Consider the following 27,949-nt stretch of genomic DNA (forward strand, 5'->3'; position numbering starts at 1 on the left):
AAATATCTTGTCTATACCTTTGTTTGAGAAGAGTGACTTGTCTGCAATCGTAAATGTCATATTTAGTGGAAAAGTAGTGAATTTGAGTGCAATTTAATTGAAATGGCTGAAAATAGGGAAGAAATTCTTGCAAATTTTCAGGTAACGGGCTTACTGATAAGAAATAATGTTTGAAAATAATTAACTGTGAAATATGGCAAGAAAATACCAGGTTATGTGAAAATGAAAACAGTGACTGTTAAAACTCCTTTATCTCTTTGTATCTTTGTTATAGAATTTTTAGAAATTGTTATATATATTAGTATTTGTTAATTAAATGTATAGTCATTCAATTTTCACGAGTGCTTGTTGCAATAAGGTGCACACTGCTTGTTTCTGTAACAATGAAATCTTCGTCCTTTGTGATGGGTTTACTATTTACGCCTTATTTTTTAAACACATCACATTTTTTTTTTATTAACTTCGGCCTCGAAATCGATAGATTATATAGCATTTTTAATTAAATTGTTTCAAAAGATCTCTTAGTAATGATTTTCATTATTTCTTCTTTGTAGAGCATTACCAATGTGGAAGATGTTGCTGAAGCAATATTTCATTTAGAAGAATCAAATTGGGATCTACTGGTATGTGATTTGATTAACACACATCTAGGTTAAGCCATTGTTAATTGAAATCTTATCTTAATATATCTTAATATTCTTAATAATATATATTATAAAGGCGAAAGTTTGTAAGTGTGGATGTATGGATGTTTGTTACTCTTTCACGTAAAAACTACTGAACCGATTACAATGAAATTAAGCACACATATAGAGGGTCACTTGGATTAACACATAGGATAGTTTTTATCCCGGAAATCCCACGGGAACGGGAACTATGCGGGTTTTCCTTTGCAAACGCGGACGAAGCCGCGGGTGGAAATCTAGTTTTTATATAAAGTAGAATTTAATGACAAAGAATTGTGATTCATATTCAAGTAATTTTATCTTTAGATAATTAATATTTGTAGGTATTTGTATAAATACCTGTTTGATCAATTATGGCTAGCATAAATTATGCTTTATTTAGCTATTTTTATTATATACCAACTCTTTAAATGTAAATTATTTTTGCAGTCGGCAATAAATAGAGTAATGCCACAGGATGGCAACTCAACAACTCAGTCCAATAGCACGCATGATGTGGAGATGATTGACGATGACATATCTGTGATAACTCCAAAAAATCACCCACCAGGTAAAATATAGATTAAAAATTAAATTTATGTTTATTGAAATAAACTTGTATTCTCATTTGTTTCAATAAAATCGATAGTATGGGAGCTTTTAATCTAAAAATATATAAAAGAGGAACTAGAAGACACAAATTGTGTGCTCATTTAAAATATCTAAACTATAAAATGCAGTCAGAGGTACAATACAAATTATATTGTATAATTTACAAGGCATATTTAAAAAAAAATATTCTTTTTATCTTATTTTAGATCGGGAAGATGTTAATCAAGCATCAACATCCGCACTAGGCAACAGTTACTCAGATTTAGTTGAACTACAAGTTAGCTGTAATAATAAGATACATGAGATCAAAATGTCGGGTTCCGCTACAGTCAGTAAGTACCAATTTTATTTTAGAACTTAGCAGAACTTTCAAGTAACATGTTCCTCTTGTTTGTGTAAAATAATATGTTTTGTTTCATTGTACTTAAGTATTTACATAATACACTAGATGTGCCGCGCGGTTTCACCCGCGTGGCTCCGCTCCTGTTGGTCTTAGCGTGATAATATATAGCCTATATTACTCGTGGATAATGTAGCTTTCGAATGGTGATAGAATTTTTAAAATCGGTCCAGTAGTTTATGAGCCTATTCATTACAATCAAACAAACAAACAAACAAAGTTTTCCTCTTTATAATATTAGTGTAGATGTAGATATATGCATGACAAATTAGTTAGTAATCAAATTTAATTCTTTATATACAATAGTTATTTATATAGGAGTTTTATAATTTTCATCTCACTCCAAATAAGTGCGATAAGAAATATGAAAACTAATTGAAAAAATTAAATCCAAAAAAATATAATTATCATACCTGTTTTTATCTTATATATTTCTCTTTCTATCTGTTTATGCCACAATTTGTTAAAAATGTCTATAAACTGCTACACATTATTCATATTACGTGTTTCAGGTGATCTCAAAAAGCGAATGGAAACACTATTCGGCATACCAGTTTGCCAGCAACAAATCTCAGGGCTCGGCGGATCAAAGGCGACGTCCAGCGCTCTACTGTCGAGTTTAGGGCTTGCGCGTAATGCTGTGCTGCGGTTAAAAGCTGCAGATAGAGTAATGGCTGATGATGAGTGAGTATATAGTTTGTTATTGATAGTGTTTTGTTTTCAAGTGGGTTGATAAAGGTAAAATGGTCTTTAGGATGTATATGTATGTCGCAGTCATCTGGTTGAATGCGCGTTCATTGAATAACGACATTAAAGCGAACTTCACTAAACGTCCAACTAGAGAGCGTAGCCGTGGTATTGTAACAGAGCGGATAAAATGCATAATGTTGAATGACGACAGAATTTACTTTTCCAAACGTCTATAAGAAGTTGGTTGCGAGGTGTCGGAGACAACGGAATTTAATATTTTTTTAGTGTATCCTGTGTTTTGTTCATTAATGCATTTAAGTTTTATCCATTACATATTATGTTATAAATAATAATACTAATTATTTTTTTGCGATAAATTGGAAATTGTCTTCAGGTATAAATAATACTATGTTAAGATTTATTCTTACTAATTTTTCATTGATATACCAGGGTAGCAGAAAGACTGACCACAACATACACGTTACGAGTGAAGCACGACGACAGAGAGTACACACTAAAGTACCCGGGCACCAAAACAGTTCAAGACGTTAAGAATGATTTGTTCTCGTTAACGGACATACCTGTACGGCATCAGGTTAGTGAAAGTTTTGTTTTTAATTTTTATAGGTAACATTGTTATTTTATAGATGATGACGATTGTAATGGAAAAATTTTTTTTTTTTTTTTTTTTTGATGTCACATCTGCAATCAGTCAGAAAAACTATAAGCAGGTCGGTTTAAATGTGTGGACGATTGGGCGAAGCTAAGGCCAGTGCCTTAGTTCGTCTTAATTAGGGAGCACGTCAGCTCTCTTCAGTCTTTGTATAGCTTTAGGCTGTAGGAGTATGTGTGATAGTGGGTTTGGATGGGATGTCAAACGATCTTTGTATTTAGTTGTAAAGCGATTTGCTTCTTCTGTAATTGTAGGCATTTCCAGATATTCATGGATTTCTGTATTGCGGGCGTACCATGGAGCAGCAGATATCACTCTGAGAATGTTATTCTGTGTTCTTTGTAGGCAGTTTATATTTGATTTGCTGGCTGATGACCACAACTGGATTCCATAAGTCCAAATCGGTTTAATTACAGAGCAGTAGACTCTTAGTTTATTGCTCAGGGATAGACTTGATTGCCTCCCAAGAAGCCAAAGTAAGTTTCTGAATCTGAAATTCACTTCATTTCGCTTATTTTTAATATGTTCTTTCCATGTCATCCTTCTGTCCAGATAGAAACCCAGGTATTTGACACAGGTTGATTGTGGTAGGGTGTTGTTACCTAATTTGGGTGCTGGGCAGTTTTCACGTCGTAAAGTGAACGTAATGTGGTGAGATTTTGGGACGCTAGCTTTTATACGCCACTTGTTTAACCACTCCTTAGTGTGGTCAAGTTGAACTTGCAGCAAATTACTTGCCTCCACTGGATTGGTGTTGCACGCCAGAAACGCTGCATCATCAGCATACGTCGCTATTGTAACATTTGGTAGCTGAGGAAGATCGCAGGTAAATATATTATATAAAGTAGGACCAAGAACCGAGCCTTGGGGTACTCCGGCATGGCAGCTGTGTAAAGCAGATCTTGCGTCTCCTTGTTTCACGCGAAACATTCTCTCTCTAAGGTATGAGGCCAGTAAGGTATAGAAAGAATGTGGAAGATGTTTTTTAATCTTGTACAGTAATCCTTTATGCCATACACGATCAAATGCTTGTTGGATGTCTAGAAAAACAGCCGAACAGTATTCTTTTTTCTCCAGACAGTGTCTCACAGTGTGGTAGACTCTGTGTACTTGTTCTATAGTAGAGTGTCGCGTACGAAAGCCAAACTGGTGATCAGGAATGACTTGGTCAGAATCGATGAATGAACGTAGCCGGGTAAGAGTAATCCTTTCCCACAATTTACTCAGAATCGGAGTTAGGCTAATAGGACGGTGAGATGAGGCGTCGTTGACTGGCTTTCCTGATTTGTGTATCATAACTACTTCAGATATTTTCCAGATGGTAGGTACATAAGATGTTCTGAAGATTGCATTAAAAAGGGAAGTTAAAAACACGATGCACTTTCTAGGAAGCTCTTTGATAACCTTTGGAGTAATCAGGTCGAACCCAGGAGCCTTTTTTGGGTCTAGTTCGGCTATCTCTTTCAATAATTCCCGTGGAGAAGTAGGTCTTATTGGTAAAGAAAGTTGCAGATCTTGATTTAGAAAACTATCTATTTCAGTGTCTTCAGGGGTTTCCGCTTCATTCGGCTTGAACACTTCAGCAAGATAACGGGCAAATGTCTCTGCCTTTTCTGCTTCTGTACGAGCCCACGTGTTCCCGTTCCGAATTGGTGGAGAACACTGTTGGGGTTGTGGTAATATTTTGGTGGCCTTCCAAAGGGAATGTATTCCAAGAGCACTAGGAGACATTTTTTCTAATCTTTGTTTGACGGAATCGTTTGTAGTTACACTAAGAAGATTTTTAAGATCTTTAATTGCTTTATTGAAGCGCTTTTTATCCTCGCTGTTACGAGAAAGCTGCCAAACTCGTCGAAGGCGACGCTTTTCTCTTATTTTATCGCGTAATTCGAGTGGAATCAAAATATCCGTATGTGACTCTTTCAGAGTAGGAGTGCTTATCCACGCTGCCACTTGAATCAGGTTGGTTATATAAAGTGATGCATACTCCACGTCTTCAGCAGTTTTAAGCGGGAGCTTAAGATTAACATTGTCTTCAAGGTGTTTACGGAAGCAGTTCCAGTCTGTTTTTCCATTAGTTAAATACGAGCTCTGGGTGTCTCGGATTAAGGCAGTTGAACCCACAGTCAACACCACTGGTGTGTGATCGGAAGATCCATCTAGGCTTGACTCGGTATAGGTATTCTGTTGACATATACCTTTTGTTATGAAGAAGTCTAGAAGATCGGGTGTTTTATTTGTGTCTGTGGGCCAATATGTAGGTTCTCCTGTAGACATAGTAAGTAAATGGTTGGCTTCAACACTATTTTTTAATTCCCTGCCTCTGGGAGTTACCAGTCTCGATCCCCAGTATGAGTGCTTTGCGTTCCAGTCACCGCCAGCTATGAAACGTGCTCCTAATCCTTTGAAGAATTCAGTAAACAAATTCTCTTTAATGATATGACGGGGTGGACAGTATATCGCTGAGAGGATAAGTGGTCCAGTTTTATCATTTATCTGTATGGATGTAGCTTGTAGGTAGGTGGTTTCACACGGACCGAGAAGACAATGCTTTATGTTATCTCTAATTACTATTGCAGTCCCAGCATGAGCTCCACCGTCAGGGTGCGAAGTGAAATAAACACAGTATCCCCGAATGCAAATACGCGATCTTGACGTAGTGTGGGATTCTGATATAAGACAGACGTCGAGCTTGTTAGTTCTCATGATAGTCTCAAGTTCATTAGCATTAGGAGCAAGTCCATTGATATTCCACGTGGCAATACGTAAGCAGGTCATTTTGAAAGTTTTGAAATGAGTGTGGTTATAAGTCCTACAAGAGAACCTATTTGTTGAATTAAGAGATCCATTTTCTCACTTTGTTTGGCAATTAAATCTTCTAATATGGAATTAGATTGTTGTACGGTTTGAGGTTGTTGAAGAGGGGGCGGTGTACCTTTGACGACATCAGCGTATGTGTTATTCCGGTTATTACTAAACTTATCAGAGTCAACGTGGTTCTGGGCGGTGGGTATACTAGCGAGATTTGTCCTTTCTCTTGTTTTTGCTTGAGAGGAGATTTTGGAGCTAAGCGTAGGGATTTTGTTCCTACGGGCTAAAATTTCTTTATATATTTCACAGCCTTTGTAATTAGCAGGGTGATCACAGGAGCATAAGGCGCACTTAGCTGGAGTTGATCTATCTTTCTTTTTGCATTCGGAGGTTTTATGGCCTTCACCACATTTTACACATCTAAATGGTCTCATACAGTTATTTTTTGAATGACCATATTGTTGACAACGTTGACACTGCACAATAAATTTTGATTTACGATGGTCTTCAATTTTTACTTTTTGCTGGGCAATATATTCAATCTTTTTTACCAGAGGGTTGTTAACACTTGGTTCAATATTGACGAAAAACGTCGTTGTTGGTTTCTTGTCTGGGCCATATCGCGCATTGATAATTTCACCTCTTACTTTATTATTGGTTCCTTCAACAGCTTTAGCAATAGCTTCAAGCGGAGTGAGATGATGCAAATTCTTAATGACAAAACGATAACATTTTGCGTCTTTAGGAGTAAAAGTGTGTCCTATGAGGCCATTATCTCTGAGAAGCTTAATAATTTTCTTGTAGTCGTCTGAAGTCTTAATAAGCACGTGAAGAATATTTTTGCTTATTAATTTCAGTTTATATTCTTCTTTATGGCTAACTGTTTCAATGAGTTTAGTTAATTCGTTAATATCTTCTATGCCACTCAAAACTATAGGAGGCGGTTTGCTAGGCTTAAGGATTTTTGTAACAGTAATGTCCTCTTTTGGATCGAGTGGTAGGTTACCAAACCGGTTCTTAGTTACAGTTGTAGCTTTCTGTGGAGGAGATTCACTCATTTTTCTCTTCTTATTGCTACGAGGCAAAGGCACACGTTGCCATGGTGGCGGAGCAGGGTATTGCGAGACAGATTCATTTGTAGTAATTTCATCAGATAAACATGATTGTTGAGCTTCAACTGTTATAGTTGTGGTTTTAGTCGACTGTCCCCTATTTAGTTCAGTAAGGGATGAGGAGCGTTGTCTGCTAAAATAGCATGGGTTGAGTGCTTGTTGCTTAAGTATTTTGTGTTGTGGTTGTGTTAGTTTTTCAGGGTTAGTGCTCATTTTTGTTCCCACGAGTAGGGTCGATAAATTAGGTCGCTCACAGGGTAACGCCCATTCCTGTGAGAAGGCACTCTACAACGATGTGAGCCAGGTCCATCGAGGTTTGCGTTAGCGACTGTAAACCCACAGCCATCCATCCTTTCAGCACGGTCACACCTTAGGATTGGGGTATTTTTTTATAAGAGGTTGTCATCCTCGCGACACAGGCAGTCAAGCCAAGGTCCCCGTTCTAGCGAAACATGACCACTAGTTTACGGGCGTGAAGGTCATTTCCTACCTCCAGCATTGCAAGCTGTTAAGCTCGAGTAGGTTAGTTGACCGCCGCCTACGACTCGGCGTTAATTGCTCATTTAGCACCACCCAGGGGACACGTGTAGGGTGGGTCTTTAATAGAAAAGGTGGTAAGTCCTACGGACGCGAGCAACTTTGTCCCCCAAAGCAACTTTGTCCCCCATGTTTGGAAAAATGTTTAGCAATTGTATAGTTCTAACACAAGAAGAAAAAAAATATTTTATGCTCGCCGTTTTCAAGGTTATGTTGTTGAATTTTGATGAATTGTCAAATGTTCCCTATTGAAATGCCTCCACTTTAATATTACATTAAAATGTTTTATAAGTTCGCAGAATTGTTCTTTCACTTGAACTGACTTGTATCCTGGCAAAACGTTTATTACAATATGACAAAATATGTTCTTTAGGTTAAGTAAATTTAAATGTATGTATCAAGCTTGTTGTGGCAATAAACGTTTTCATTCATTCATTCATTCATTATTCCTTATAACAGCAAACAAAATTTATCCCTGGACACAAAACTTTCAACTATTTTTTTAAACTTTTAGGTATGGACAGGTTGGCCCAATGTTACTGGACTAGATGATACAGTGTTAGCAATGGTAGGGCTAGAACTGCCACAACACGACTTATTCGTGAAACGAGCACCGAGCAAGCAGAAGGAATACAAGAGAGTGAGTAACATGATTTCATCAGCATCATTCCCCAATAAATAAGCAATAAGTTTTTTTTTTTTTAATTTGAATATAATTTGAAAATAAACTGTTTTGTTTATGTGTCGATAAATATCTGTGATTCAGTTTTAGCAGTAGATACAACACAATATTGCATACTGAGAGTAAGAGTATCAATACACATATTATATTTAATTCTTATGTATTTTTTTGCAGATAATAGTGGACAGTTCGGATAGTGAAAACAGTTCTGTGGAGGAAATAGAAGATGGTGATTCTTTCCCCACTGAAGACGATATGTTTGTTGATGTGCCATCAGAAAGATTACAGCCGTTAAGTAAGTATATTCTTTATTTTTTATTAAGTATTTTCATTTTTCAATAGTCCTGGTAATGAAGAATATACAAATTTTTCTTCTATATTTAGTGACAGCAGGGCTAAAACGGTCACTTTTTGTGATGATATTATGGATCTGAAATGAAATGTTATTTAAAAATAATTCCTAATATTATAGTAAGTATAGTTTATTTGAGTTAAGTTTATTAATATTCATAATATTAGAGTATATAATGAATTTGACTTGGGCTTTTATATAAAATAGACGTATTTTGTCTTCTTTTTCACATTATTTTGACAAAATATATCAATTTTTTATAAAGATTACAAGCTAAAACGTAATTATTTCTAGTGTCAGACCACGTGGAAGACGAAGCGCTAGGTTGTATAGAGTTCGCGCAGCGCTTCCGCACGCGGTACGGGCCCAACACGCCCAACTTCTTTGAAGGGACCCTGCAAGACGCCATCAAGGAGTCCTGCTTGAAGCCCGCTAAAGAGGTAGTTATTACATTATTATAATCTATACGAATAAAGCTGAAGCTGAGTTTGTTTGTTTGAACGCGTTAATCTCGGGAACTACTGGTCCGATTTGAAATATTTTTTTGCTGTTAGATTTATCGAGGCTTTATGGCTATATATCATCTCGCTGAGACCAACAGGAGCAGAGCACTGCGGGTAAAACCGCGGAGCACAACTTGTATATGAGTATGGCCGCCAAAAATTGTACATTCAAGAAAAAAAAAATGTCCTTGTCATTTTATATAGCACCAGATTTTTTTATATAGTAATTATGGTAGTTTTTAAATAGTTTCAGCTTCACTATGTTATATTTATCATTATATTAATAATTTAAATTAATTTTGAGTGCCTTTAACAAGCTCAATATTTTTTTTTTGAAATGCTTATTTTCCTTTCCATACTAAAATCATGTGTCCCACTTAGTCATCTCACACTTTGAAGTCACAAAATTATGCAAAAATCTATTGATACCTGTAAAATTTTGGTATTTTTAAATTATTCTGTAAACTTGTGGATAGTTTTAACAAGTTCTAATAAAAATAACATAAAAGAAATTAATATAAAACTCACTTAAAACTATGTCTCACTTTTTTTCACGAATGATACTTCACGCACGGTTACCATAAAATAACACCCTAAATAACTAGATATCCAAGCCACAAAAATATTTTTAAGTAGTGACAACACCGATTTACATGTTGGCCAACCTTTAGTAAAAAAATCGCCATTCTGTTACTGTCAAAGTTAATCGAAAGGTAGTCGGCATTTTTGCTTCGCAACATTTTAATAATTTTGAGTGAGAATTATGCAAGGTAAGAATACAAATTTACTATATTATTTAAATTATGTGTGTAGCTTTAGTGTTCTAGTAACAAATCAAACTATGCGGCGTCTTATTACTACAATACTTTGGCGAATAAAGGCTTTTTAGGTTATGTCCAACCGTATTTTTATTCACGAATGATACCATGTGTTACTATTGTGTTACGTAACATCCGTGAGCGGCTCTTAGGGGTAGTACTCACTAGAGAATCTAAAGTTAAAAATTTACTTTTTTACATAAAGAGAACCCACTTCAAAAACTATCATGTTTCGGAAGTTAGTAACTTTTTTACTATAATAATTCGTATTCGTAATTAATATCATAAGTTGTGAATGATTTTTGCATTTGTAAGTATTATAGAAATACAAAATTTGAGAAATAAAACTTTTTCTTTAATATTTAAATTTGTTTTATTGAGTTTTAAAGTAATTTAATCAAATAATTTAATTAACAATATAAAACAGAAATGTAAAAAAAATCTCCTGCATTATTAGTTGTAATGTACACTAGGCTTAACAAAATCACGTATGTTACTATCAGTCACGTATGTTACGGTGTGTTACGATTTCACGACTGTTATTGTACAATATTTGGCGGCCATACTCATATTGAACTATTTTATTGTTAATCATCTCAAGCATCCTGCATTACTACTTTATGCATTGGACAGTTCGCCCGTATACAAACAAACATTTGGGTCGAGTCAGCTGAAAACTGTGAAAATGGAAAGTAAACATTTTTAAATATCAATTGCGTTTTACATTGAAGTTGACGTGAGCGCAAGCTGGTTGTAATTTTTTTTTTTAATATTTTTTTTAATGTTTTCAGAGAAAACTCCTCGGCGTATACCTCCACCACGAACAATCAGTGCTGTCAAACGTGTTCTGCGCGCAGCTGCTCGGCTGCGAGACAGTACTACAGACGCTAGCCGCTAACTTCGTTGTGTACGGCTGGGATCTGACGCACCCGGATAATATGAACTTGTGAGTTTTTTGTGTATTTATTCAACGGACCCAGTTCACTACTTGCCAATTATATATTATGGACCTGATGGCTGATAGCCTATTTTTATTTGTTTTTTTTTTTTTTTTTGTTAATATCGTGTACATTTTTGTCATATTAACTAACTCGTAAGGTTATTCAACATTATAAACAGTAAAATCGGCTGTTAGTTGTGCTGTGATTTGCAAAAAAAATATTAAATTGTATTAAAAAATATTGAAAACAATTTTAATGAAGTGTTCTTATTATATTAATTGTTGAATGTAAAATAAATAAATTTAAAATAATTTCCATATGAATCTTGATATTTGTTAATACTTCTGTACATTGAATAGCTATTACATACATATAAAAAATTATAGACTAAAGATAAATAAATGGTAACTTACCCAAATTCTATTCATATAGCTGCTTACACAATATTTTTATAATATTATAAATGGTGTATTCTCCCCACCAGACTATTAACATCAGTAACGAACACCCTCGGGCCAGTGGCCAGCAGAACGATTCGCAGCATCCCCATAGACCGGCTGCCAGCTCTGCTTATTATTATGAGGGTGCGGTCTAATACGGAGATATATTCAGTTATTAATGGTGAGTTTATATATTTTGTTTTAAGAAATTGCTATGTAATGATAAATGTACTGTACATTGATGTGAATCGTCCGAAAACCGATTTGTATGATGGTATATATGGATTTTCTATATATGCTATATAGTGTTTAAATCACTAAATTCGATGTACAAAATAATGTCGATGTTTATCTACCAGACCTCCTGTGACGGCTTACATTTTATATTTTACTAGCTGCACTTTGCGGTTTCACCCGCGTGGCTCCGCTCCTGTTAATCTAAGCGAAATGATATACAGCCTATAACCTTCCTCGATAAATGGGTTATCTAACACCGAAAGAACTTTTCAAATCGGACCAGTAGTTCTTGAGATTAGCGCGTTCAAACAAACAATATCTTCAGCTTTATAATATTGGTATAGGTTTGAAACACTTTATAAATCCATTTTGTAGTCATAGTTATATATCTTAATACATAATATTATATTGTATGTATTTTATAATTCTCGTATCCCCAGGCAACGTAGGCGTATCCGAACTGGTGGGCGGTCTAGTAGAAGCGCTAGAACGTTTCGCCTCGCAACGCGACGAGGACGTGAAGCTCGAACGCGAGCGGCTCGCGAGGCAACGCGTCAAGTGGGAACAGGACGAGGCGTATCAGAGGAGTTTGGAGGCTGATAGGTGAACACACATATATACATACATACATATATAATAAAATCATAGGAAAGTCAAAACTGTACATTGAATATTTAGTAATAACTCAGGCCCCGGAATCACAGACACAATAGAAAATCTGTTGTGTCGTGGACCGATCAGGCCGCTCGGGGCTCAATGGGTTAAAAGAATACTTGGGGAGTGATCTACAGTAGATACCAAAGCCAAAAATACAGTTTTCAGAATTTTTGTCTGTTTGAATGTATGTATGACCGGGTTAATCTCAAAAAGTACTGCATAGATTTACTTCAAATTTGGTACAGAAATAGCTCAAGACCTGAGGAGGGACATAGGGTAAGTTTTATCCCGGAAATTCCACGGGAACGGGAACTATGCGGGTTTTTCTTTGACTGCGTGGACAAAGCCGCCTCCTGAAAGCTAGTATACATATATACGTACATACTGAGTAATTTGATAGGTCACACATAAATAAACACGCTTATTCAATCATAATATGTGACGACATACAAACTGCATGATCAGAGATAGACAAGCTTACTTCATGCTTACTGTTGCATGTGCACGCGTTTGTACGCGTGAATATGTTTTACACACACACACACACACACATATGGGTAGGTAATTATTCGCACATGCGCATGCTAAAGCGTACCGCTATATGAGGCACACGCGTAAATATCAGAATACGCTTATATACGCACGCACACATGCGTGCACGTGGATACATAAACTCAAACTCAAACATTTATTTATTCAATTAGACTTCTTATAAAAGCACTTTTGTATCGTCATAACATTTTTAACATTTACCATTGATAACTACATAATATATGCCAAAGAACTGTCCTGTAAATGCAATCAAATAAATAAATAAATAAAACTCAGAATCAGAACATAATATGCAAACATAGCACTCGAACGCACATTTTCACGTAAGCAAGCCAGGTACATACGCACGCAATGAACGATCGCAGGCCTTACATGCGTAAAAAATTCACCTTTAAATCTAAGTTAAATATTAAATTTTCTTTGTTATAACAATTACAAAGAAAACTTTTGGAATTTACTTTTTAAATAATAATAGAATAGTAAGAAGATTCCTCCAAATAGAAGAAAATGACAATACTTGACAGACAGACAGACACATATAAATAAATTACAAATGCTGCATTTACTTGGTTTCCGCCCGTAAATGTGGCTGCTACCAGCATGTATGCTGAGATATAAATACGCAAATAATAATAATATTTCAAATAACAGGGCAAAAGAAGAGTTTAAGAAACAACAAGAGTTTGAAAGGAATCAAGAAATAGAAAGGGCAGAGTCAGAAAGATTAATGGAAGAAGCAAAGAAAGAGGTAAGGAGGTTTTGTTGTAATTAAAATATTTTGAAAATACAATTTTATTTTTTTCCTATATAATTTTTCATCTGATGTTCTTTTTCAAGTATAATCTTTTAAATAGTTTTAAATATACTAGCGTGTGTGGGCGTGGATGCGCCCTCAGAACAGATTTACGATTGCAAAAACTTCAAATAAAATGCCTAACTTTAGAGCGCGCTTGCGCAAGTTCATGCATGAGCGTAGTCAGTGCGCACATGCACGTAGTTGCGCAAAGTTGTTTTTGTGCCATCTTACTTTAACGTCTAATCCTGTTTGCGTTAATGTGCCGTTTATGACGATCGAGTGTTGTTATGGTAACCTATCTACACTTTTTTACTTAAAGTATGATTTATCATAATCATTATACTATGAATACCTGTAAATTTTGAAAGAATATTAAAAACTCATTTATTTAAAATTTAAGTAAAATATTTTGCGTACCATCTTAGACCACATCTCAGCTTAACATCAGGCGAGATTGTGCTCAAGCGCTTCCATATCGACAATATAAAAAAAAAATACGCGTGGCACTCGAGGACTGCCGCGTTAAAGCTATTGCATAGCATCGCATCGCTGTGTCGGTTGGAGTGGGGGGTGTTAGGTTTTTTCGTTACGAAATTTTAAAAGAGAGATAAAAGCTATGCAATAGCTTAAAAAAAACTTTTCACTTATAATTTCATCTATGTTACAGGCGTTACGTGCAGGTGCCCAAGCGCGGGTCCCAGCGGAGCCGAGCGGCGGCGAGGTCGAAGTAAGCCGCATCCGAGTGCGCCTGCCGCCGCCGCACCACGAGTGCCTCGAGCGGCGCTTCCACGCGACCGACACGCTCGCGGTACGTGCCCGTGTGGAGCCGGCATTACGGAGAGCGTGTGTAGCCGGCGTTACGGAGAGCGTGTGTGGGTGGCATTACGGAGAGCGTGTGTGGGTGGCATTACGGACAGCGTGTGTGGGTGGCATTATGGAGAGCGTGTGTAGCCGGCATTACGGAGAGCGTGTGTAGCCGGCGTTACGGAGAGCGTGTGTAGCCGGCATTACGGAGAGCGTGTGTAGCCGGCATTACGGAGAGCGTGTGTAGCCGGCATTACGGAGAGCGTATGTAGCCGGCATTACGGAGAGCGTGTGTAGCCGGCATTACGGAGAGCGTGTGTAGCCGGCATTACGGAGAGCGTGTGTGGGTGGCATTACGGACAGCGTGTGTGGGTGGCATTATGGAGAGCGTGTGTAGCCGGCATTACGGAGAGCGTGTATAGTCGGCATTACAATGAGCAGATATGAATAGAAGAATGTGTGTGTGTAGCCGGCATTACAGTGAGCGGATACGAACAGAAGAGTGTGTGTGTGTGTGTGTGTGTGTAGCGCAAGGCCGATATAACTGATTAGCTGTGCCTCGCGGTTTGCCCGCATTGCTCCGCTCCTGTTGGTCTCAGCGTGATGATATATAGCATATAGCCTTACTCGTTAAATAGGCTATATAACACTCAAAGAATTTTTCAAATCGGTCCAGTACTTCCTGAGATTAGCGTGTTCGAACAAACTGTTCAGCTTTATAATATTAATTTATTTATAAAAGTAATATATATTATATAAGTATATATAGGAACAGAAGAAATGCCCGTGTGTGTGTAGGTGGACCGACAAACTACGGTTGCACGCTACTGACACAGTAAATAAACGCGAACAGTAGGGAAACTGCCTACAACACGTTTGAAATGGCTCACTCATACAGACATACACATCAACTTGCATCGATGCAACGTCTTAAGTGGAATATTATATACAGGGTTACTTCTAAAACACCGGCAACCTCGCAGGACAAGATACCTAACATCATAAGCAACAACATTTGTTCTACGACTTTTGATAATTTTTTAGATTTTATTTTCATACAAAAATAAATATTCATTTAATTTTCCGTTTGAATATTATAAACTCTACGCCTCCCAAAAATTACGTAAACAAGAAGTGAACGAGAGGGGGAAGGGGGCGTCGCGTCGTCCATCCGATATTGAATAGAACATAGACTTACAAATATTAGGAGAGTACAATAAAAGTTTAAAAAATCATTTAAAAATCATTTATTGCGTTATGCCAAAAGTCGTAGAACAAATGTTGTTACTTATGATGTTAGCTATCTTGTCCTGCGAGGTTGCTGGTGTTTTACAAGTAACCCTGTATATACACTTTTTCTACACATAATGTACTAAAGTTCCTTTTATTTTATAAAATCTCAAAAATAAGTATAACCGATTGTCGCTACGTGTGACGTCATAATATATAAAATTTTCTACTTACATACAAACATTACTCTGCTAATATTTTAATTAAAAATTTTCTTCTTATTTTCAGGCTTTATTAGATTTCCTAGCGTCAAAAGGTTACCCACAAGAGAATTACAAGGTCATCTCTAGCTGGCCTAGAAGAGACGTAAGTACTTAATAAATAATCATTAAAAAATATTTTTTTTTTTTAATTCTGTCTCCCAAATTCAAAAGCACTAGTGGTATTTTGACCAATTAAAAAAAATATGAATCTAATAGTCTTTCGATTTTCGAATTTTAACTTATTTTTTTTTTAATCTCATCATACAACTTTTCTGAGCTTAATAATATATTCTTATCTTCTATACGTATTTTTTTTTTATTCCAGCTCACAACCGAATCTCATAGCAGTACGTTAAAAGCGCTAAAGCTGTATCCACAAGAGACGATCGTGCTCGAGGAGCGGTGAAGTGTGCACGCGCCCTTACAACTACCCACCATTTTGTCATACGGTTTTATACTTTACGCCTTACCTCGAATACATTTGCAAGTAGATTTTCTACGTTATACCAAAAACATAGAGCTGTCTCGCTCTTGCATACGACAATCGTAAGGTGCGAGGGAGATGAAAGATTTCTGTCTGGTGTTTCAAGCAATGTGTATTTTGAGTTTTTGTTTTGGATTTGGAAGCAATGCTTTAAGTAAAAGAAAATATTGTTCACGTACTTCTTGTATCGATCATACAATAGTATAAATCTTGGCATTTATTTAAAAACCGGTACAAATAATATAGAATCAACAAAAAATATATCGATGTTTCACACAATTCTTCTCATTGCCCTTATAATCAACTTCTTTTCAAAAAGGAATTGAAAGGGAAAGTATACAGATATACAAATTAACTTTGATTTAACAGAAAATTTCTAATTATTGGCGCAGTTCGATTAAGTTTATTTTTTACAATAATTGTATGATTTCGTTTACAAAAATATCACCTAATGACATATTATTGTATTGGCTTTATAGAAACAGAACTTTAGGCTTACTTTGGGTTTGATATCCTCTCTGTAAATAGACTTGGTGTATTTAAATTTATTTAGGTTTTAATTCGCTTTGAAAAAAGTATTTATGTGTATTATTTTTTATATATTTTAATCTATTTTCTTGATTGCAATTTTCAATGAATAAATAACTCGTGATTCTGTTAATACTTGAATTAAAAAATTAAAAGGATGTTTCGAAATAATATCATAAAAAATATTATTAAATCAAGAGTGAGTGAAGATCAATTCAACATTCAATAATTCCTGTAAATTTTCGACACATCTCTCCATCAATATCGTAATATTTTAAAAGGACGCAATTTATTAATTTTTGTATACAATTAAACATGCATGGTATCTTTGCTTCACGCATGCGCAGTTATACACCAAATAGTACCTGTTTAAAACCGTATGACGTCACTAATTCCAATAGGTATGGCGATACGCGATCAAGCTGCATGACAAATATAAATTTAACGGCTATTTAAGATATATTTGGCTAAAAGAATAAATAAAAGTAATACTATCATGCATGCATGAAAGCTAATTTGTCAAGCAGCATGATCGTGTATGGTCTGTGTAATGTTTGAGCAGTAAGTCGGTTCCTGGTCAAACTTGTACGTTCATAAATATTTGTATTGTCTATTAAATTGCGAGATGTTACAATTCTTAATTTGTATTTGTATAAATTGCATTACGTTAATTAAAGATAAAATAAGATACATTTTTGTTTCATTTGATAAACTTTATTGCATACTTTTTCGTACGTCCTACGTAATAACAATTTTTTTTCTACTAAATTACTACAATATTTTTTTATAGTGCATCTTAAAACTAAAGCCTTAATTCAAACACACGCGGTTGCGTAGTTCTGAACGCTAGTATTTCACAAAATAATATGACAATAGACAACATCATGCCCACAGATAAAACAATAAGCGCCATAGAGAATTCGTGGATATTAACGGAAAAGGCTGTGGTATCTGGAGTCCGAATACACGACGGTTTTGGCTCGTCCCAGAGAGATTTAAGTCTGCTCATAACGCCAGTTTCAAACATTTTTCGTATTCTATAAATAAAATATAAATAATCTTGTTATCGTTGGCAAATAAAATGAAATTAAAAAGATGTCTAACGACTGTCTCAAATAAATTTTATTAATGAGGTAAAAAGAAGTACTACTCTGCTAATATACCCTCCTAAACTAAACCAATTTATATTTTTTAAACCTCAATCTCACCCATAAGCCACGTGTTCTTTATACGGAGAGTGTTTCTGCAGTATAGCGCTCATTTTCTGAGGTGGTATCATATAAACCTCTTGAGCTTCGCATATTTCTGACTCTGTGAACGTCCAACGCATAGTAGGGTACGCAATAATAGTGTCCACGTGGAAAGCGAACCCGCCGGCCTTAACTAGTCTCATTCCTTTTAGGGGTTGGTAGAAGTTATTTTCATAGCGAGTGACGACTTTTTTCCGGTATAGAGCTCTTGCTACTGGGTCTGTTGTGCGCTACAAATAATTTTGTTATGATTGTATTTAATGGCAAAATGGGAGATATTCCCTATTTTATTAATTCATGCTATTTAGAAGATAAATCAGAAAATGATCTGACCAACTTCTACTACTACACACTACTTTTATGTAGATACATTTCCTGTAGTTATTTTATTGATTTTTTTAACATACTTATTATACTATATAAATAAATAAATAAGCTTTATTTATCCATAAGATACAGTTACTAAGATTAGTTGTTAAATTTCTATATTATGGACCTCGTACGGGTAAAAGCCTCCCCCAAAGAAATCCACTTGTCCCTGTCTTGGGCTGAATTCAGCTAATTTATTTTTAATATTATACTATATACAAACCTTAAAATAATCTTTATTATAGATAACATCTTCAACTCCAACCTTTAGATTACTTTCAAACAAGTCGGTTAGAGTTCGAATAGTTTTGGGCGACTCTCTCAGCAAAGTGGACACTATCATAGCATTGTAGTATTGATACAACGTTAGAGTAAAAACGAAAGTAATGAAAATGATTATTTTAATAGTTGCAGACCGCCTGTGTATTGTCATACCTGAAATATTTAATCCCCAAAATCATTATATTATACGTACTTTAAAATTGTCCACAACTATGACATCTCTAGTATTTAAATAAATTATCATGGAGATTTAACAAATAATAATTACCCTAAAAATGTACTTTTAAGTATTAACAGGATAAACTTACCTTGCTGACTCAAAGCGCTGAACATGAATAAAATAGCAAGCGACGGAGATGAATCCTGCTCATCTCCTGAGATTTGAAGCATATTGAGTTTTAAAAGCGCTAAAAGAAATCCTGCGATCACAAGCAATAGGGCGATCGTACAATACCAAACTGTACTAGCTAGTGGCCTTGTGTAGATTGCGTAGAGTCCACCAGGGTACTTCGGGTGACGAAAAATGAAACATATTCTAAAAAAATATAGATAAAGTAAATAGGTATAAGTTTTTAGTGTCGACTGTCTTTATAAGTTGTTTGCCTAACTTTTAAAAAATGAAATGGTATGAATACTTATAGCTAATTTGCAACAGACATTGATTTTGCAGGTTAAGGAAAAATGAAAAGAAACACTAACTTACATGAGAAAGGATACAAATATAATTAATACTACACAGAATAAGTGGCAATGCGAATTTCGATAATCAAAAAGATTTCCAATAATTTACCTAGCACCCCATGTCTCAACGGCGTAATCAACAGCTTCAGCTCTGTCTTTCCTGAAAAATACTGACGATCCTCCGAAATCAGATTCTTTCCTTTGAAGAACACCGACCAACCCATCAAAACTACCATTACGTAAGTAGCCCCATGATGTTGTGCGTTGGAGTTTATATCTAAAAAAACAATATTCAGAGAAAAAGCGAGGCAGTTATGGACAGAATAGGTAGGTACCTGTTACAATCGATATCGTACACGTAAAAAATCGTAGGCTATCGAACTTACGTGAAATTATACATATCCCGAAGATACATCATTAGCGTATAGAACTTCAATTTATGTACTGAATCTATTTGAAATTTCTTCCGTTGATTAAGAAAATGTTCAAACGTTTCATTAACTATAGGTTCCGGGTAAACAGCAGTTAATCTTAAATTGATACCAGTCAATGACTTATTCCTCTTAGCTGATAAATATAATTTCGAATCCCATTGTCCAACATTATTGATTATGAGACTACCTTGCTGGTAAAACCCTGTGTTGTAAATTTCATATATTTTATAACAAGTATCAACGTTCGATAAGAGATAAAAATCGGAGTCAAATTCGATTGGATATTTGTTTAATGTTTTGGTAATTGCTGAAATATTATTTGCTTTTAAAATCCAGGTAAATGGAGGCTTAAAAGGCTTCTCAATTACATCAAAACTATTTTCCCAATTAACGCAACCAGTATCCAAAATGATACCAATTTTAGAACGGCCATCTACCCAATTCAATGTGGTCATTGATGTGATATTATTGATCACATATGAATTCGTAATACGAATATTCTTTGCCATGAAAATTTTTTGCACATTCAAAATATAGTTTACATCATAGCAATGAAATAGAATGCTATTATGTATATTTTTGAATTTAAGAATATCATTGACGACGGAAAAGTCGGCTATTGTCATGATGCTTAACATATTTAAGATATCCATGGTGTACATGAAATGAAACCCACTACTGACTAGAAAATGTTATATTTCAGAATAACAAAGATAATTGTGACAATAAAATTACATGGTTTTAAGTAATTACTGTCAGTAACTCATTGCATATGGACAACAATAATGTGATAACAGGGACAATTTAACAAAACACAATGAATTTTTAAAACGCATTAGTAGAAAATATATCTTGAAAAGGGAATTCTGCTTTGTCAGGAAGCAATAAATCTGACAAATAGCACACTGTTCCTGCTGTGCCCTCATATAAACTTTCAGGGTTATCTGGTAATCTGGCATCTCTCAGGAATTCTTCCTTATTCATAAACTCTGCAAATAATTTTGCTCTTTGTAAATACTTCTGGTCACCTGTCAGTCTATAGAGGAGTAAAAAGACATATCCATTGCCAGCTACTCCATGACAAATACCTGGGCCTTTCCTGAGCAGACCCTTGTGCCAGACAACTTCCCCTGCCTTAATACATGAATCAAGATATTTTTGATCCTTAAATGTAATAAAAGCCTTGGCAACAAGATATATTGTGCCAGGAGCTCCATGACACCAATGAACTAGCTTATGGTCAGAAAGTTCAACTTCTTCCATACAACATGGCCAGTTTCCTTCTGGAGTCTGTAAAGCTACCATAAAATCAATTGTGGCTCTTATATCTTGTGCTGCTGACTTATTGTGCTCAAGATAACCAGGAACAGACAATAGCATTTGCAATATAAAGCTTATTCCATGTGCTGCCCCAAGGTACTCAGTGTTGTAATAGTGATACATCAATGGACAAGGGCTTCTGTGGCTCCTAGCATAATCTCTTCCAGATGCAACCATTATATCACATAACTTGTAAAGTTGTTCTTTAGAAAGTACCCCCATTTGAAGTTCGCGACTCAACCACAAAGCACCAGCCAAGTATCCAGCTCGGCCAACAAAAAACTCATCCCCTCCACACTTGAGGAATTTGGGATTTAAATAGTAATTGTAAAGAGATTGATACATTTTAAGTGTTTCAACAAATTGTTTGTCTCCTATTTCCTTTTTCACAACAGTTGCCAATGCGTAAGTACCGGCGTCGCCAAGTAAAAACGAGGTTTTATAGCCAGCTGATGTTTCCAGTGCTGGATTCAAATAATCTTGGCTTTTCTCAATAAAATGCGCTTTTTTATCAGACAGTAATGGGTTTTTGGATAGATAATAAAACATAAATGAGATGCCGGTAACTCCAACATATAATCCACCGTCGACGTTTCTACGTGATGGTTGCAGTCTCTTTGTTATAATGCCGATATGTTCGTCGATAGAATTAATAACATCATCTTTATTCACATTAAATTCCGTCCCTGGTTGAATATCTACATACGGATTTGGAAAGAAACGTACCATTTTTAAGCCAAACGAAGATGTTGCAGAGAGCAACACACGTACGATTCGCGTTGAAAACGCTCGTTGCAAAAGCCTATGCATACAAATAAAAATAAAACAAAGGTAGTTCAAATTTTTACATAAATTTATGAAGATTTACAACAAATTTTACTCTCGGCTTACAGCAAGCAGCTGCGTTCAGCGTTGTTTTGTTTTTATTTTCCTTGTCCTCCAGTCTCCTCATGTCATTTTTGTCATCAGTCAACGTTGACAATTGACATTAATTAGTACTGATTAGTACTGAATACAGTTCTTTTCTTGACATATTAACAGGGTTGTCCTGCTAATTCAAACTAATTATCGTATAACCTGTGGTCTTAGGTACTGTGGTAAATTTAAAACGTTAAAACGATTACCTATCTGATTGAATTTACCTAAGAATTTACCTATTCGATTTGAATATAAAAGTAAATTATTAAAATGGCAGCTTGTTTTTTAAACAACTGCCATAAGCTTATAGCGTGTAGTTAGGGCATTTGTTTGTTACCACAAGTTTGTTACTTAGTAACTGTTTATTAACGTTAGGCATTGAGTGGACCAAAACTGCCTTTTATACGAATTTATTTTCTTGAAATAAAATGTTTCAAATGGGGCCAATCGAATTGCTACATGCTTTTTAGATATTGTCATTTATTTATAAATATATATAAACTAATGCCAATCACGCATAATCGTGGAAATGTAAGTTTTGGTAATACTAGAATGGTCTGAATTTACGTAAGAGAATAATAATTTTATATTGTGTAGGTAAGAAAGAGTGCATTTAGAACTAGAGGAAAGTCTGCTCATTCTTTTGATGTAAGTGGTCCAAGAGCTGAGCAGTCTGGAGATGGTGAGGGGCGCGCATTTTTACAAATTAAACCTGCTATAGCAGATCCTCGAGCAACGTTACAAAGGTCTAATACAACATTTACGGGGTAATGTTTCAACAATTAAGTGCACTTCGATTTATAAGAAAACGACGATACACCAAGTAAATGTATATCTTAAAGCAATTATGTAATATTTATGGAACACAATACTGTTGTTTTATTATTTTTTTTTATTTCAACATTTTGTTCGTATTTTAATGCCTTATTTTTTTATTTATCTTTGGAATAGTTGATAACGTAATACATGTAGATCGAAGATACAAAAATATATTGTTTCGTTGTATTATGTTTAAACGGATTTTTTACAGTAACACGTATGTAGGAAGGAATGAAGGCAAAGATGACGTTATTAATCTTCAAGCCGTTGGTGAAGGAAATGTTCAGCTTTCTCGCACTCCACAGGAAAAAGATCGTTTACCTGATAGAATAAGCCTTGATAGGTAAGCATGACTTAAAACGAAATACGTGGACTTAAATTTAGTAAAAAGTGTCTGTTTATGAATAACTAATCGATTTAAAATTCGCAGAAGAGGATTATCGTCAATACCACACATAGTAGGGGAGCCTGGGTTGAGGTTATTGTCACTGCAGCACAATTTAATCAATAGTTTAACGGGCCTGACGCCACTCGATCTAGGAAAACTTGTATTTTTAGATGTCTACGACAATCAAATAGATAAAATTACCTCATTAGAAAGGCTATTTAGCCTTAGGGTACTCTTAATGGGAAAGAATAGGTACGTAGGTAGTACCTAGTAGGTTTTTCGAATTTATTTTAATGTTACTAATACGTAAACTATGCGGTTTTACTATTTCAGAATAAAGCGAATAGAAGGCCTAACAAATTTGCTAAAACTAGAAGTTTTGGATCTACATGGAAACAGAATTACAAAAGTCAGTGGGCTATCAAATTTAACTGAACTTAAAGTGCTTAACTTAGCTGGAAACCAAATAAAGTTTATAGGTCAAAATGATTTTCAAGGTTTATTATCACTTAGGGAATTAAATCTTAAAAGAAATCGTATAAGAAAATTACTCGGATTTCAAAACACGCCAAAATTACAAAAGTTATATTTGGGGAACAATGACTTGCAAAGGTGACTATAATATTTCGTAATTATATTTAAAATTTTGAAATATTTAGATAAAGTAAGTAAATATTTTTTTTATTTTATGGCATTCAAATATGAATTTATAAAGAATAGAAAAAATTCGATCACGAGGAGGGATCAAAGGAAGCTGAGTTGGTCAGGCATCCGCCACGGATTGGTGTGAAAGGATGCGGGTTCGAGTCCCGCCTAGTGATCGATTTTTTTCTATTCTTTATAAAAAAAATACCTATTTATTGATATGATCTGTCTAATTTTCATACAGTGTAGAGGATGTTTCGTCGCTCGCTGAAGCTATAACATTAATAGACGTATCCTTAGATGGTAACCCCGTGGCGTTAGGAGGAGACTGCACGCCTTTTTTAGTTTCATACCTTCCAAATCTAACAACATTGACGAACATGCATGTTACCGAACAAGTAAGAAAACATTTCTCAATTTTGTATAATTTATTGTTTAAATATGATTAACGGACCACATAATAGCCAATTTTCTAAAAGGTTCGTAACGCTGCTATGGCTTGGCGTAGTAATAAAGAAGCTGCTCATGTAGCATACTGTGCATTGAGTGGATCAGCTCAACAAGCTGCTCGAAGAGATCAAATTATCAACAACGCAAGGACAAACTGGGAACTGTTGAGGTATTTTTACGTTTAAGTGTGAAGAAAAAACATTCTACCGGTTAAGACTTTGTTCTATTTATTTGTCTTTTTTCAGGACCGAAAACAAATGTTTTCTCAGTCCTACAAGTTCAACAAAAAATGTAGATGTGGTCAAAGATTTCGAAGAAGTGTCGATGTCAGATACTCAAAATGGGACTGCGCAAACTGCTGAAAACTCAGTTATGCCCGACGTTATAGCATGTGCACAGCCTATAGACAATTCTTCTGGTAGAAATGAACAAATCACCTTGAACACAGACTCTCCGGATATTGATTCAAAAGTTAAATCACCCGCGGCGGGTACCAAATTTCAAAGAAGCAATACTGCACGTAAGCCTTCTGAAAGGCGGGTTAATTTTTCTGATCGTAGCGCCTCTCAAGACACAGATGCATCCAATAGCAGTGATTTGCGACTTCCACCAATTTTGCTACCGATAATATCATCGTTAGAAAGCGTTAAGCTAGCAGATAGCACTGAACCTATTCTAAAAAGATGGGAAAGCATTTCTAGCGTTGAACCTGTGGCTGATTCATCATTCAGTTCATTACCGTCCTCGTCAAGCGACAGTGAGGAAGAAACAAATAAAAGAAGATTCCGTCGAACACCAACAGTTATGAGGAAACGAGAAAATTTTACTTCTATGCGGTCAAAATCAGTGTGTGACCCAGAAAGTCGTCGAGTGAAATCAAGTTATAAAAATGTAGACACTGAAAATGCAAGCAATATTTCAAGTAGTTCCCATGTAGGATCAGTAGTGACTTCCTCTACTTCTGGGAGTGAACAAAATAGTAAAACACTTAAAAGGCAAGGATCACTTAACGCAAAGATTAATAACAGAAACATCAGAAGTGCAACCATTTCGCGTCGAAATGAAAGGGCTTCGTCAGCTCAGCGAGCTTCTACCGCTAGAGCTAAAAGTGGTAAAAGTCTCGCAAGTCTAAAATCGTCGGAGCCAGTTCCAAAGCCCCTGCCTACAACAAAAGATAGAGAGCAAGGTGTAGATTATTTAGTCGAAGTGAATGAAGGAGTCGTCAGCGCATGGGGTGCAGGCGCCGTACGTCGCCTTGCACGTGAATGGGATTGGGAAAAAGCACGCTCTGTCACAAAAGCTGCATTTCACTATGTACACTTCAATGCAGTTGCGCAATCTCTACCAGAGTTAAAAGCTAAGTATGTTCTTCGTTTCAATACATATTATGATTGTTATTTAAATAAAAACATATTTTATATTATTGTACCTTTTATGATTTAATACTTTTGACAGATTCCCAAATGTTTCCCACATATCAGTACGTGCTACTGGTCTTCAATATTTAGGCCAATTACATTCATTAGCAGAATTACGCGGGTTGGGTAGTCTAACAGTTCTGCCAGAAGGAAATCCTATATGTATGAAAACTTGGCGTGAATATGCCATCTACAGACTAGCTCATTGGGGTCTTAAAGAAATAAACGATGAAATGGTATGATAAACTTATATTGTTTCTGCTTTTATAGTTTTTTTTTTTTTTTATTAATATTACTTCATCTTTCTTTCTGGTCTACTATTTTTCATAGATCACTGAGGATGAAATAAAGTCAGCAAATGAAACTTATAACGGTTTGAGTGACATAGTCCTCCGAGCCTTACCTGATGCGCCCCTACAACCGCTGCTATCACGACTTGGTAAGAGTGGAAATAGCTCTGTCAGTGCCAAAGCTTGGCTACGTGCAGCAGACCCTGCTTTACGAGATGTAATCGCAAAAGAAGCTCTTCAATATAAGAAAGGGAGTGTATCACAGGTAACAATTTATTTCAAACTGATGAATCGAAACGAATTTGTATGTTGTTAATTGTTATTAATTATTGTCCTTAATAATATTATGAATGTCGCAACACGGTATTTACTTCCCGCATGTTAGAATCTACACTACTATTGCTAAGTAACATAAATAGCATAGTTACTAAGTAGAAATTTAATATTTTAGGAAGACATGAGCTGGCGTGTTCGAGGACGTGGTCAATTGTCCACTGCGATAGAATTAGCGTGTGGAGCGGCTCAACGATTGCGACTTCTTGAGCTACAATGGCCAATCATATTTGTGGACATGATAGAAGATATATTGAATGATTTCGCTGATATGGACTCACACGTAAAAGAACAGATGAAAGCACTAGCAGATTCTTTGCAATAACAGAACAGTTTATATGATAGCAAATATTTAGCCAAAGGTAACAGTGCCAGTAACGTCAGTAGAATCCCGCTACCTGTTATCCAGAACTGATGAAACTTCTCACATAGTTGCTCAACATAGCTAGATATACATACAGATTACATAGGAATTGATGCCATTTATAATTTTATAGAAAATTGTTTAATATTTTAATAGATTGTTAAGCATGTATATTAAAGTTAAATAAATAGTTCGAAATAAAAATATACCTATTGTATGTTTTAATTACTTACTGGAATATAATCATTAATCACTATGTAATACAAACCTTAAAGTAAATTAAGATCAATTTCAATGACAACGGGACGTAAATCTAATAAGTTGATTACCAACAGTAACAATTTACATTTGGCCAATTTTTTAATGATGTAGGTAACATCATTAAAAAAATTTCATGTACCTATGTTAAAAATAATACGTAAATATAATATCTGGTTTTTCATTTGTATACTGCTTCCGGTTCGCCTCAGCTTCGCTCGTAGTAAGGGATATTAAAATATATATTATGCAACAGCGAAAGAAGTGTAAAATTGGTCAAATAGTTCCTGAAATTAGCGTTCAAGCGAGCAAGGAAACAAATTCTTCAGCTTTATATGTATAATACTAGCTTACCACCCGCGGCTTCGCCCGCGATTTCAAAGAAAAACACGTATAGTTCCCGTTCCCGTGGGATTTCCGGGATAAAACCTATCTTATGTCCCGGAGTAAAAAGTAGACTATGTCCTTTCTCAGGTATCAAAATATTTCTATACCAAATTTCATACAAATTGGTTCAGTAGTTAGGTAGGTTCAGTAGTTATTGGTAACAGACAGACAGAGACAGACAGAGTTACTTTCACATAATACATATTAGTATGGATTAGTTAAGACAAGTAATGAGTTAAAGTACAGTATTTATTTAAGCAATACAATATATAAGAAATCTAATAATGTCTCAACATTATTAGAGAATCGAACTTTAAGAATGGCTCCATCTTAGGCTCCATTTTATTATATTTTAGTTCGAAAGAAAGGCCAAGGATTTACATAATGTACATTGTACATTTATACATTCGTGCGAATAGCGAGGGGAATAACAAACTTTCCTGTGTAAACAGTGCCCCGCTATTCGCCCAGATAAACCTACGCAGTACGCGTATTCATGTAAAGAGCGGTTGGTCGGACCTTGCTCGGACACAAAAAAGAGATGATGAATACATAT

At 35.4% G+C, this 27,949-nt stretch overlaps 4 protein-coding genes across 5 annotated transcripts; 2 read left to right on the forward strand and 2 right to left on the reverse strand.

Annotated features, from left to right (window-relative positions):
• The first annotated feature begins 27 nt into the window (after nucleotides 1-27).
• LOC123699348 (FAS-associated factor 1) lies at nucleotides 28-17,475 on the forward strand. Its single transcript, XM_045646277.1, has 16 exons — nucleotides 28-141; nucleotides 555-623; nucleotides 1,116-1,236; nucleotides 1,484-1,609; nucleotides 2,190-2,361; nucleotides 2,818-2,962; nucleotides 8,015-8,140; nucleotides 8,357-8,477; nucleotides 8,829-8,974; nucleotides 10,647-10,801; nucleotides 11,281-11,417; nucleotides 11,914-12,076; nucleotides 13,334-13,430; nucleotides 14,146-14,286; nucleotides 15,801-15,878; nucleotides 16,101-17,475. Exons 1-16 carry the CDS (start codon nucleotides 103-105, stop codon nucleotides 16,179-16,181), a joined length of 1,917 nt encoding a protein of 638 aa, XP_045502233.1. The 5' UTR covers nucleotides 28-102; the 3' UTR covers nucleotides 16,182-17,475.
• Nucleotides 17,476-17,526: 51 nt separating this feature from the next.
• LOC123699354 (ionotropic receptor 75a-like) lies at nucleotides 17,527-20,465 on the reverse strand. Its single transcript, XM_045646284.1, has 6 exons — nucleotides 19,756-20,465; nucleotides 19,479-19,646; nucleotides 18,997-19,223; nucleotides 18,630-18,841; nucleotides 17,996-18,267; nucleotides 17,527-17,824 (listed from the first exon to the last, which is right to left on the reverse strand). Exons 1-6 carry the CDS (start codon nucleotides 20,463-20,465, stop codon nucleotides 17,590-17,592), a joined length of 1,824 nt encoding a protein of 607 aa, XP_045502240.1. The 3' UTR covers nucleotides 17,527-17,589.
• A 17-nt stretch (nucleotides 20,466-20,482) lies between these two features.
• LOC123699349 (lanC-like protein 3) lies at nucleotides 20,483-22,075 on the reverse strand. The gene has a single exon (XM_045646278.1). The coding sequence runs from the start codon at nucleotides 21,931-21,933 to the stop codon at nucleotides 20,629-20,631; it is 1,305 nt and encodes a 434-aa protein (XP_045502234.1). The 5' UTR covers nucleotides 21,934-22,075; the 3' UTR covers nucleotides 20,483-20,628.
• A 349-nt stretch (nucleotides 22,076-22,424) lies between these two features.
• Nucleotides 22,425-26,907, forward strand: LOC123699347 (leucine-rich repeat-containing protein 49). 2 transcript variants are annotated; one of them, XM_045646275.1, is made up of 11 exons: nucleotides 22,425-22,572; nucleotides 22,639-22,808; nucleotides 23,072-23,203; nucleotides 23,291-23,500; nucleotides 23,582-23,860; nucleotides 24,138-24,291; nucleotides 24,373-24,512; nucleotides 24,589-25,704; nucleotides 25,799-25,997; nucleotides 26,092-26,316; nucleotides 26,503-26,907. In XM_045646275.1, exons 1-11 carry the CDS (start codon nucleotides 22,501-22,503, stop codon nucleotides 26,707-26,709), a joined length of 2,904 nt encoding a protein of 967 aa, XP_045502231.1. In that variant the 5' UTR covers nucleotides 22,425-22,500; the 3' UTR covers nucleotides 26,710-26,907. The 2 variants fall into 2 exon arrangements, with proteins under 2 accessions (XP_045502231.1, XP_045502232.1); XM_045646276.1 differs by lacking the exon at nucleotides 22,425-22,572 and having other exon boundaries at nucleotides 22,715-22,864.
• Nucleotides 26,908-27,949: the final 1,042 nt, after the last annotated feature.

Source organism: Colias croceus, chromosome 17 (genome assembly GCF_905220415.1).
Source record: "Colias croceus chromosome 17, ilColCroc2.1".
NCBI lineage: Eukaryota > Metazoa > Arthropoda > Insecta > Lepidoptera > Pieridae > Colias > Colias croceus.

Bases quoted from the DNA above. Each gene is read 5' to 3' on its own strand.
- LOC123699354 (XM_045646284.1), bottom strand. From the start codon at position 20,465: ATGTACACCATGGATATCTTAAATATGTTAAGCATCATGACAATAGCC. The intron at 19,647-19,755 runs GTAAGTTCGATA...TTGTTTTTTTAG, and splicing joins CGGGATATGTATAATTTCAC to ATATAAACTCCAACGCACAA. The intron at 19,224-19,478 runs GTAAATTATTGG...ATATTTTTTTAG, and splicing joins GTTGAGACATGGGGTGCTAG to AATATGTTTCATTTTTCGTC.
- LOC123699349 (XM_045646278.1), bottom strand. From the start codon at position 21,933: ATGCATAGGCTTTTGCAACGAGCGTTTTCAACGCGAATCGTACGTGTG.
- LOC123699347 (XM_045646275.1), top strand. From the start codon at position 22,501: ATGCTTTTTAGATATTGTCATTTATTTATAAATATATATAAACTAATG. The intron at 22,809-23,071 runs GTAATGTTTCAA...GATTTTTTACAG, and splicing joins TCTAATACAACATTTACGGG to TAACACGTATGTAGGAAGGA. The intron at 25,705-25,798 runs GTATGTTCTTCG...TACTTTTGACAG, and splicing joins CTACCAGAGTTAAAAGCTAA to ATTCCCAAATGTTTCCCACA.
- LOC123699348 (XM_045646277.1), top strand. From the start codon at position 103: ATGGCTGAAAATAGGGAAGAAATTCTTGCAAATTTTCAG. The intron at 624-1,115 runs GTATGTGATTTG...TTATTTTTGCAG, and splicing joins AATCAAATTGGGATCTACTG to TCGGCAATAAATAGAGTAAT. The intron at 8,975-10,646 runs GTAGTTATTACA...TAATGTTTTCAG, and splicing joins GCTTGAAGCCCGCTAAAGAG to AGAAAACTCCTCGGCGTATA.